Source organism: Gekko japonicus, unplaced genomic scaffold (assembly GCF_001447785.1).
Source record: "Gekko japonicus isolate JY-2015 unplaced genomic scaffold, Gekko_japonicus_V1.1 scaffold1215, whole genome shotgun sequence".
Taxonomy (NCBI): domain Eukaryota; kingdom Metazoa; phylum Chordata; class Lepidosauria; order Squamata; family Gekkonidae; genus Gekko; species Gekko japonicus.
The window spans coordinates 205,382-215,262 of NW_015163638.1; the positions used below are offsets into that span (position 1 = coordinate 205,382).

Below are 9,881 nucleotides of genomic sequence, written 5' to 3' on the forward strand. Positions count from 1 at the left end.
TCCCTCCCTCCCTCCCTCCCTCCCTCCCTTTCTAGGCCCGTTGTCTTCAGCCACAACGGGCTGTGCTCCCTAGTACACTAATACTTTGCATTAAATGCTATATACCAAATGTGTTAATGTTTAATAGCAGAAATCGTTAAAGTAAATAATATTTAATGAATATGTTTTGTTACAGGTATTGGCACAAAATGAATATAATTAGGGAAAATAAAGATTTGGCCTGTTTCTACACAACAAAGCATTCCTGGAGGGGAAAGTAAGCAGCATGGTTCATTCTGTTTTCTAGCTTGAGGTTGTTATGCCATTTTATAGTATGTTCCTGATATCCAGCAGAGAGTTTTAAAATTCCACATGAAGCTGCCTTATACTAAATCAGACCACTGGTCCATCAAAGTCAGTATTGTCTACTCAGACTGGCAGTGACTCTCCAGGGTCTCAGGCTGAGGTCTTTCACATCACCTACAACCTGATACCTTTCAACTGGAGATGCTGGGGATTGAACCTGGGACCCTCTGCATGCCAAGCAGATGCTCTACCACTGACTAGGCTGACTAGAGCCAAGGCCAATTGTTCTATTAAAATTGTTTTGAAGTTGAGTACTTTAATCCTCCTAATAACCGGGTTTGATTCCCCACTCCTCCACTTGCACCTGGCTGGATGACCTTGGGCATGCCATAGTTCTGATAAGAGCTGTTCTTGAAAAAAAGAGCAGTTTCTGTCAGAGTTCTCTCAGCCCCACCTACCACACAGGATGTCTGTTGTGGGGAGGGGAAGGGAAAGGAGTTTGTAAGCCGCTCTGAGACACCTTTGGGTAGTGAAGGGCGGGGTATAAATCCAATCTCCTCCTCTTCTTATGATTACTCAAAAATACCAATGCTGAATTGCCTACATAGCCTCCCTCCATGTGTGGCTATCCTTTGAAAGGTCAGTTTCACCTTCTGGAATGGTGGTAGCACTAGCAATCTTTGTTTCAAATACTTTTCAAGTTGTGTGTTTTGTTGTCGTGATGGCCCAAAAAACACAAAGTGGCATGTATGAGCAATATTGAAGCTCTGATTGCTGAGCTTGCTAAATTTTCTTGTGTGGTCCCTCAGAAAATGAACTTCTATCTCCTAGTGTCCCCAATTAATATTGAAAGCAAAATATTACTTGCATATTTGTGTGTAGTCCAGTTATTTGAGACAAGCTGTCTTGTATACAAATCACCATAGAGTCTTTTCTTAGGTCTTGGGGAAGCACTGAAACTAAACCCTTGCCTCCTGTTTGTATATTTTTAGGTATAAGCGAGTTTTTTCAGTTGGAACTCATGCCATCACTACATACAATCCTAACACATTAGAAGTTACAAACCAGGTAATGTCATATATAATAGACGTCTTTTGGGGTAGTATTAAATAGTCTTCCAGTTGAAAATAAATCAGCTTATGAAGTAAATCTAGTTGTCTAAACAGAATGAGCAGAGAACATGAAGTAGTGAAAAAGAATTGATTTGGACAACTTACCATTCAGTTACATAGCCAGATGCCCAGGTGTGTATCAGGATATGCATACTTCCAAGTATTTTTGTTCACATTTATGGGCATAATGAAGAATTTTAAAATCTGCATTAGTTACATAAGCATTGTGTAAGTAGGGAACTGAATCTGGAGTACAAGCGTGGGTTTTCCATTAGTAGGATTAGATAGTGAAGAATAGTTGTAGCATTAAACAACAACTTTACGATGCTTGTATAGTTTCCTTAAACGTTGCAAATTAGTCTTTTTTATTTCTTTGTCTCCCAATATGTTGCTTAACATCTCCACTTGGCACTGATTGTTGCTGAGGAGATAAAAATCTGGAAGACCATGAACGTCATAACAAACATGTAGTCCTTAGATCTCTGATCCGCATGAGTGTCATAAAGTTTTTCATTACTGGCCATAAAACAGATGCCCATCATGAAATAATTAGGTCAACCGGTGTTAAAAGATAAAACATGCATAAAAGATTGTGAAACTTAAATTTAGAATCTGGAAGGCTGGCACTTGGTCTGTAACCATCATAATTTCAGTCTATTAAATATTTGCTGCAGCTTCTGAAACTAGAAGTCTGAAGACTGAGGTATTACTTCCCTTGTGTATATGGTATTGTGACTTTCTACTCAGTGAAAAGCAATTTGAGAGCTATGAAAATCAGAGTAATCAGTAGCCAACTTCGTAGGCTGCTCCCCCTGTGTATTTTCAGGGCCAAACTAGCTATGGGGTGGTATTTCCAAATCTCTAAAATGGCAGTGGGAGGACGTTATTTGGAGGGGCAGAGTTGTGGTTACTAGTTCTTTTTCACTCCTACTCCTTCCTTCCTTCTAGGTGCATTCCACCCAGCCAGGGCTTCTAGTTTGCTGTGGGTGGTGAGAAAGCTGAGAAACCTTTTCCCATAGCCATAGCTATTTTTCAGATATTTTGGGGACATAGGTCTTTGTCAGCATCTAGATTACCTGACCTTTGTTTGTATGGTGGGAAGAGTTCATACACCTATTTACTTGAAAGTTCTGGGTTGTTTTGGAATCTACTTGAAGTTTTCCCATGTTACGGTTTTACTCATGGACATCATTTAGAAAAAGATCCCATAAGCCTTAGGCTTATCCAGGTTATATTAATACTTTTATGTGCTCTAAATAGGGAGGGAACGTATTCACTTCTGAAGATCCCATTAGTGACAAGACAGTCTGCTCAGCAATTTGTGTTGGTTACACGTCTTAGTGTTTTATAGGAATGAAAGAGCATATATTTCTGACTATGTGGTCTTCTGGTTCAGTGGCCTTATGGAGACATCTGCAGCATTAGTCCAGTTGGAAGGGGACAAGGAACAGAATTCAGCCTCACATTTCGTAAGGGGAGTGGGAAGAAGTCCGAAACGCTTAAGTTTTCTACAGAGCACAGAACAGAACTTCTCACTGAAGCACTGGTAAGGACCGACTAAAGACCTGAGTGCGCATTTGTTTTGCAGTCTGCTTTGCCAGCTGCAGTAGAAATATGAAATAGTTACTTTCCTACTCAGTTGCATTAAAATCACATACACAGACACAAGGTGTGTTTTTAAATACTGATAACTTCTCATGCAGCAGTTCACTTGTAACGGGCTTGGGTCTAAACCCCATCCTTGTACTCTTCCTTATGCCTTCATACACTTCAGTTGCTTCCCAGTCCCCTCTCTGTCATTCTTATTATTAATCTTCAGTTTTCCCAAAGTGCTTATGATGGTGAACAAAGGTTTTCTCTCTCTGTTTTGTATTCACAACAATCATGTGGGGTACATTAGGCTGAGAGAGTGGCTGGTCCAAGGTCACCCAATAAACCTCATGGCTACACCCCAGTCTGGCACTCTGATCAGTACAATACACTAACTTCCAGGTCCAAGGAAACCATAGTTGTTTTTTAACATCTGTATTGGGGAAAATATGGTAAGCACTTGACATTGAAGCTAGAATAGAGAACTTATATCTTGCAGTGGGTTCCTAATTCTGGCCATTTCCCACCATATTATTACTGGTTTGGATGTGACAACAAACTACAGTTTGCCAAAGCTGAGAGGTGACTGTGAAGTACTCAGAGGGAAGAAAAATATATGAATCCATTACATCTTTCAAATCACAGTTTGGATGCTTGGGAACTTTTCATCAGAATCTGGCATAATCCTTGCACTCAAAGAAGCATGCCTTTGATTGAATTATCTACTTTAAATCTAGCATATTCTGTTTTTAGACCGTTTACTTATAATCCTTTTCCTTTCCCCAGAGATTCAGAACTGATTTTGCTGAAGGAAAAATCACTGGAAGGGCAAGTATCTTTCAACTGTAAATGAAAAAGTTGTTCTGGTTTTTAATTTAGAAGTTGATACAGAGAAATGAAAAAAGGTACTTCTGTGCTCAAGGTCTTACAAAAGAAACGAAGCTCAACAGAGATGGAAATCTTTTTCCAGGTTAAATTGTGTGTGTGATTCCTTTCTCCATTCTAAGTGACATAATTCTATTAGATATATTCTTTCTTCAACCACCTCCTAAAGATGGAAAGTGAGGAGGCCAGGTGTATCTCCATGGGAAGATGGTTTCATAATCATGGTTTGCCCCTGAAAAGGCCCTCTGTCATGTACCTTGACTTGATGGGGACCCTGTGAGCTTTATTCCCAGGCAGGAACATATAGGAGAAAACAGTCCTTCAGATACCCTGGTCCCAAGTCATGTAGGGCTCTAAAGATCAAAACCAACACCTTGAATTGGGCTCAGGAGTGGATTGGTAGCCACTGGAGTTTCCAGTTACTCTTCAGGGGTGGCCCCAAGTTAGAGCACACTGCAGTAGTTCAGTTTAGGTGTAACTAAGGCATGAATCACTGTAGCTAGATCTGACTGAGCCAGGAATGGATACAGTTGATGCACCAGATGAAGTGGGGCAAAAGTACTCTAAACCACCACAGCCACCTGGTTTTCAAAGGTGACTGCTATGTCAAGTAGCACTCTCATGCTGCAAATGTGGCTTTTCAAAAGGAATATAACACCATCAAAGACAGGAGAGAGCTTAAGTCCCAGGTTTGCCTTTCTGCTAACCCAAAGAACATCTGTCTTATCAGAATTAAGTTTCAGCTTGTTCACCCTCACCCAGCCCATTACTGACTCCAAGTACCAGTTCAGGACATCAGCAACATCCTTGGAATTAAGTCAGAAAAAAAGGGAGAGCCTGGTACCATTCACATATTGGTGACACTGCAGCCTAAACCTCCTGGACCTTTCCCAGTGGCTTCATGTACATATTAAATAGCACGGGAGATAAGACTGAACCCTGCAGAACCCTACAGATCAGCAGCCATGGGGAAGAACAGGAATCTCCCAGCACCGCTCTCTGAGACCACCACTTTAACAAAGCTCCCCCGCTGGCGCCAGGTCCGAGAAGCAGCTCAGTAGGATACAATGGTTGACAGTATTGAAGGCCACTGAGAAATATAGCAGAACTAGCGGGGTCACATTCCCCCTGTCTAGTTCTTGGTAGAGGTAACCAAAGCAGACTCTGTTCCAAACCCTGACCTGAAGCCCGTTTGAAATAGGCCCAGAAAATCAGTCCCTTCCGAGAGCCCCTGAAGCTGAGAAACAACCACCCACTCAAGCACCTTGCCCAAAAGTGAAAGACTGGAGATTGGCCAGAAGTTCTCCAACTTAGTGGGGCATAGGGTTCCCCCCCCCCCAAATCAGGTCTAATCACTGTCTCCCAGAGGTATATTAGACTGCTTTCTCGGGGAACAGAAAGCAGGGGTTTAAAGGGACTCAAAGTCCCTTTAATCCCCCACTTTCTGCTCTATCCATGAACTACCATGAACTGCTTCAAAAGTTCATGGAAGTTTATGACAGTGGACCGGTCACAAACTTCAGTTTGCAAACAACGAACAGGGTGAAATTCGTGATGAATTTTGCTTCGTGGTTCAGTTCATGCCCATCCCTAGAGCTGAAATGTATCACATGCTGTTTTGGCAAAGTATTTTATTCTTTGTTTTTGTACTAAACTGCTCTGATAAGGTGTGGTACTGATTTTTTTTAACTAATAGTTCCTTTTCCCCCCCACAGAGATATAATTGTTATAAGCACCACTGGAGTGATACAAGAAAACCTGTAATTCTAGAAGTGACTCCTGGAGGCTTTGACCAGATTAATCCTACCACAAATAAAGTTCTGTGTTCTTATGACTACAGAAATATTGAAGGATTTGTGGATCTCTCTGATTATCCGGGAGGTTTCTGTATACTTTACGGAGGGTTTAGTAGACTAGTAAGTATAATATTTACCACTTATGTCTGGATCCGGTATCTAATTGTCTAGGATTTTACAGACACTGTCAGTTGGTTTGGCAAAACCAGGAAGTCATCTAGCATCAGTAATAGTTCAATATTGTTATTTTTTAAAGATTGAAATAGAAAATAGTATATGCTTAGTAAAAGATTATTATAAGTACTTTGACTCTGTTCAGTAAGTTATTAGAAAATTATAAAAAGATGGGAAATTTTGAACTAATTCATCCTCACTAATGCTATATTTATTCTGTTCGGTTTTATATAAAGTTTGCAAATACCCATTGTGTTTAAGATTATGGATTTTTACATTTATGTACTTTTTAAAAAAGTTTGTGTATCAGAGAGTTTATTGAAATCTGTCATAATTTGCAGCATTTATTTGCTTCTGAGCAAAGGGAAGAAATTATCAAGAGTGCAATAGAACATGCTGGTAATTATGTTGGCATCTCCTTGAGGATAAGGAAAGAACTATTAGAATTTGAGCAGTATTTGAGTCTTCGCTTTGGAAAATACAGCAATGATGAATCTATTACATCTTTAGCAGAGTTTGTGGTGCAAAAGATAACTCCTAGACATTCGGTAAGATTTAATAATGTAAATGCATTACTCATGTGCCAAAGTTTAGTCAAAGACCCTCTGTTGTCTTTCTCCTTCACCCTTTCTCAGTTTTTAGTAATTGATTTATAAATGATGTGTACTGTTAATATGTACACCGCATGGTATTTCAGGAAGACTGTGCATTCTGCTGTAGTCTGAAAAATTGGTAGAGGAATATTAAATGCATGTATGAAAGGAAATGCACAGTTTGTAGTATACATGAAATTTGTGTTTAAAATACACTGAACATTTCATTGATATGTAAACACAGTACTCAAGGTGAGGCATATGCAAACAAATGGCTACAATCCAATGAGTGAAGAGCAGCCCTTGATGTCCCAGAGCAAACTGAATTTACAAGCAGAGGGTCAGCTGTTCAGGGGAGGGGGAACCCAAGTGTTGAACTTGGGTGCCATATGTCCTTTGCAGGAACCAAAGCAGCTCCTTGGGTCCCAGCCTAGATATTTTCAGTACTGAATGATTAAGTATGGAGCAGAAATGCTGAAATGGGTTAAAATTATTTATAGTGGCCTTGTTATAATAACTTTTGTAACATGTTTATATATATATAATGTTACATATAAATTAAGCTTCTCTTCCTAGTATTGTGCATTAGTTGTGGAGAACTTTTCTGGTTGCGTGCAATCAACATTTTTGTCATTGTCCAAATTGAGAGCTGGATCCAATCTAAATTAGTAAATTCCACTGATTCCCATTTCCTGCTACAGACCTCCCCCCGTGTCATCCCTCAGGGTCCCTTATCCCCCAGGAGCTTATTTTGTGGAGATCATTGGACTGCAATGGGAGGGGGAAGGCCAGGAATCAGCAGTTCCATTCTGCTGGTGTAAAATTTAACGTGGATCCAGCTCTGGAATTCACCATACTCTGGAATTTTGTATCTTTTCCCAATTAACCTAACACTAGTAGGCTAATTACAATAATATTCCAGCTGCATCTAAAATTGACAACTTCATTCCATTGACTTTTAATAGAGGGCAGTTGCCTCAAATAAGTACGTACTGTTATCTCCAATAATTAGAATGTAATGTACTTTCCCCATTTTTAAGGAACCAGTGAAAAGGATACTGGCTCTTACAGAAACTTGCTTAGTGGAACGTGACCCTGCTACATATAACATTGCAACACTGAAATCCTTAGGAGAGGTAAGGGGACAGCTTTGTTATGGGTCAGAAAATATTAGAAGTAACAATCTGGGTATAGTGCCTAATGTGGCTCTTGTTGAAGCCTCAGATTATGGTGTTAAAGCTTAAGGCATATTTTTGAGATTCATGACAAGTCTTTGTATGCGCCAGAAAATGGGCTGGGCAAAAAAATAAAATAAATCAAAAGTATGTTGCAGGTTACATTTAGACCTGTAATTTCTGAAGTTTGATTATCAAACGGTACAGAATAATAAAGCTGTAGCGTGGCCACCTGTTTGACATAAGGGTTTTATTTTTTAGGTATTTGCACTAGTGTGTGATTCAGAAAATCCACAGCTCTTTACGATAGAGTTCATCAAGGGACAAATCCGAAAATATTCTTCAACAGAGAGGTATAGTTAAAAGTTCTTGAACTGTTTCTTTATTTGGGATGTTGGCAGAAGAGTGATCGCCTCAGGCAACCCATATGGTATGGCAGAATCAGTAGTGGCTGCCTTCATAGCATGGGTGAATGGCTGCTCTATACAAAACTTAAGAGAGGGGTTGTGACAGTGGAAGAGTTTCTGCTTTGCATGCAGAAGGTCCCAAGTTCAATCCCCACCCAGCTCCATTTAGAAAGGACCAGGCAGTACATGATGTGAAAGGCCTTTGAGACCCTGGAAAGCCACTGCCAGTCTAAGTAGACAACACTGACCTTGATGACCTGATTCAGTATGAGGCTGCTACACGTGTGTTCCCTAGAGCCAGTTTGGTGTAGTGGTTAAGTGTGCGGACTCTAATCTGGGAGAACCGGGTTTGATTCCCCACTCCTCCACTTGCACCTGCTGATATGACTTTGGGTCAGTCACAAGCTCTGGCACAGCTGTCCTTGAAAAAGAGCAGTTTCTGTCAAGAGCTCTCTCAGCCCCACCCACCTCACAGGGTGTCTGTTGTGGGGAGGGGAAGGGAGATGAGTTTGTAAGCCGCTCTGAGACTCCAAGTGAAGGGCGGGGTATAAATCCAATCTCTTCTTCTTCTTCTAGAAGCAGGGGTCATTTGGGGGGGGGACGCGGGGGGACGCCATCCCCCCGGGTGAGGTGTGGGAGGGCGGGGCCTGGAGCTCCCTGCTGGTGCCCGCTGGAGGTCGCCGCCGGCTGTGGGGAGGACACACTTCCGGTGATGCTAATGAGTCCCCCTAGCTCTTTTTCTACGAAATGACCCCTGCCTAGAAGAGTATTTACATGTTCTTGAATGCTTGTGAGGATAGTAGGCTTTAAATTTATTTAGCTTTAAAACGATAGTTGTTTAGCATCAAATCAAAATATTCAGGTAACAAAAGTAATTGGAACTTTTTTTCTCCTCCTCACGACCCACAGGGATTCATTGTTAGCCAGTTTACTGGATGGAGTAAGAGCATCTGGTAATAGGGATGTCTGTGTGAAAATGACACCCACGGACAAGGGCCAGCGGTGGGGTCTGCTAAGTATGCCAGTGGATGAGGAAGTTGAAAGTCTTCATCTAAGATTCTTGGCAGCACCTCCAAGTAAGTCGTCTAGTTAGGTTGCATAATATGTTGCAATTTAAAAGTCCTTTTAGAAACGAAGCAGTCTTTTTTTTTTTTTAATTTAAAAATTTTATTTCCTCTCCTAAAAAGGAGAGACTTTTCGCTTAATGGAAAAAGGGAGGGTATATAGAGGGGTCAAGAAAAGCTGAGTGATGTTATAACTGGTATATTAATCTGTTAGTAATATTAAAAAAAATCTTCTTTGGTTTCTTCAGTGTGTTGTCGAACTTCTTTCTTCAATCCAGTTGTACATATATCTGTTAGTATATTAGTAATGTCCCAATGGTGCTTTGTTAATAAAATCTTTTCAAATACGCTTAAATCAATCTTCCACGGGCTGATTTCTTTTAAAATCCACAGTCAGGAAAGGAACTTCCTCCGCTTGTTGTTCACCGGTTTCTCAACTCCCTCTCTGGGTCGCTATTTCCACTTCCGCTTGCAAGCTACAAATGACGCAGTCCTTATTCTTTCGTGCCTCTTCGAAAGGTCTCTAGCTTTGAGAATGTATTTAACCTTTTTCTATCTTTCGATTTTTAAACGCTCCATTCTCTAGCTGGACCTATTCTCCGCAACTATGACTTATAAAAGCGCTATTGAGAGCACTTTATCGCTTGTCATAGATCCTTCATTTCTTACACTTCCCAGATAAGGACACAGTCATTCACAATCTGGTTGTTATACAGCCGGCATAACAAAACATAAAACGCTTGACCGGAAGCTCCTCCTTTCTTGTTCGCTAATTTTACAATCCAGCTCCGCCATCTTGT

General features: G+C 40.7%; 1 protein-coding gene across 1 annotated transcript in view; it reads left to right on the plus strand.

Annotated features, from left to right (window-relative positions):
* Window positions 1–188: 188 nt before the first annotated feature.
* The window catches only part of DNAJC13 (DnaJ heat shock protein family (Hsp40) member C13), a 59,916-nt gene continuing 50,223 nt past the window's right edge, over window positions 189–9,881 (plus strand). Inside the window, exons 1-9 of the mRNA XM_015407585.1 lie at window positions 189–256; window positions 1,278–1,353; window positions 2,794–2,943; window positions 3,774–3,815; window positions 5,588–5,788; window positions 6,184–6,390; window positions 7,476–7,571; window positions 7,872–7,963; window positions 8,927–9,093. Of these exons, the coding sequence (XP_015263071.1) occupies window positions 189–256; window positions 1,278–1,353; window positions 2,794–2,943; window positions 3,774–3,815; window positions 5,588–5,788; window positions 6,184–6,390; window positions 7,476–7,571; window positions 7,872–7,963; window positions 8,927–9,093 (1,099 nt within the window). The remainder of the gene's footprint in view (window positions 257–1,277; window positions 1,354–2,793; window positions 2,944–3,773; window positions 3,816–5,587; window positions 5,789–6,183; window positions 6,391–7,475; window positions 7,572–7,871; window positions 7,964–8,926; window positions 9,094–9,881) is intronic.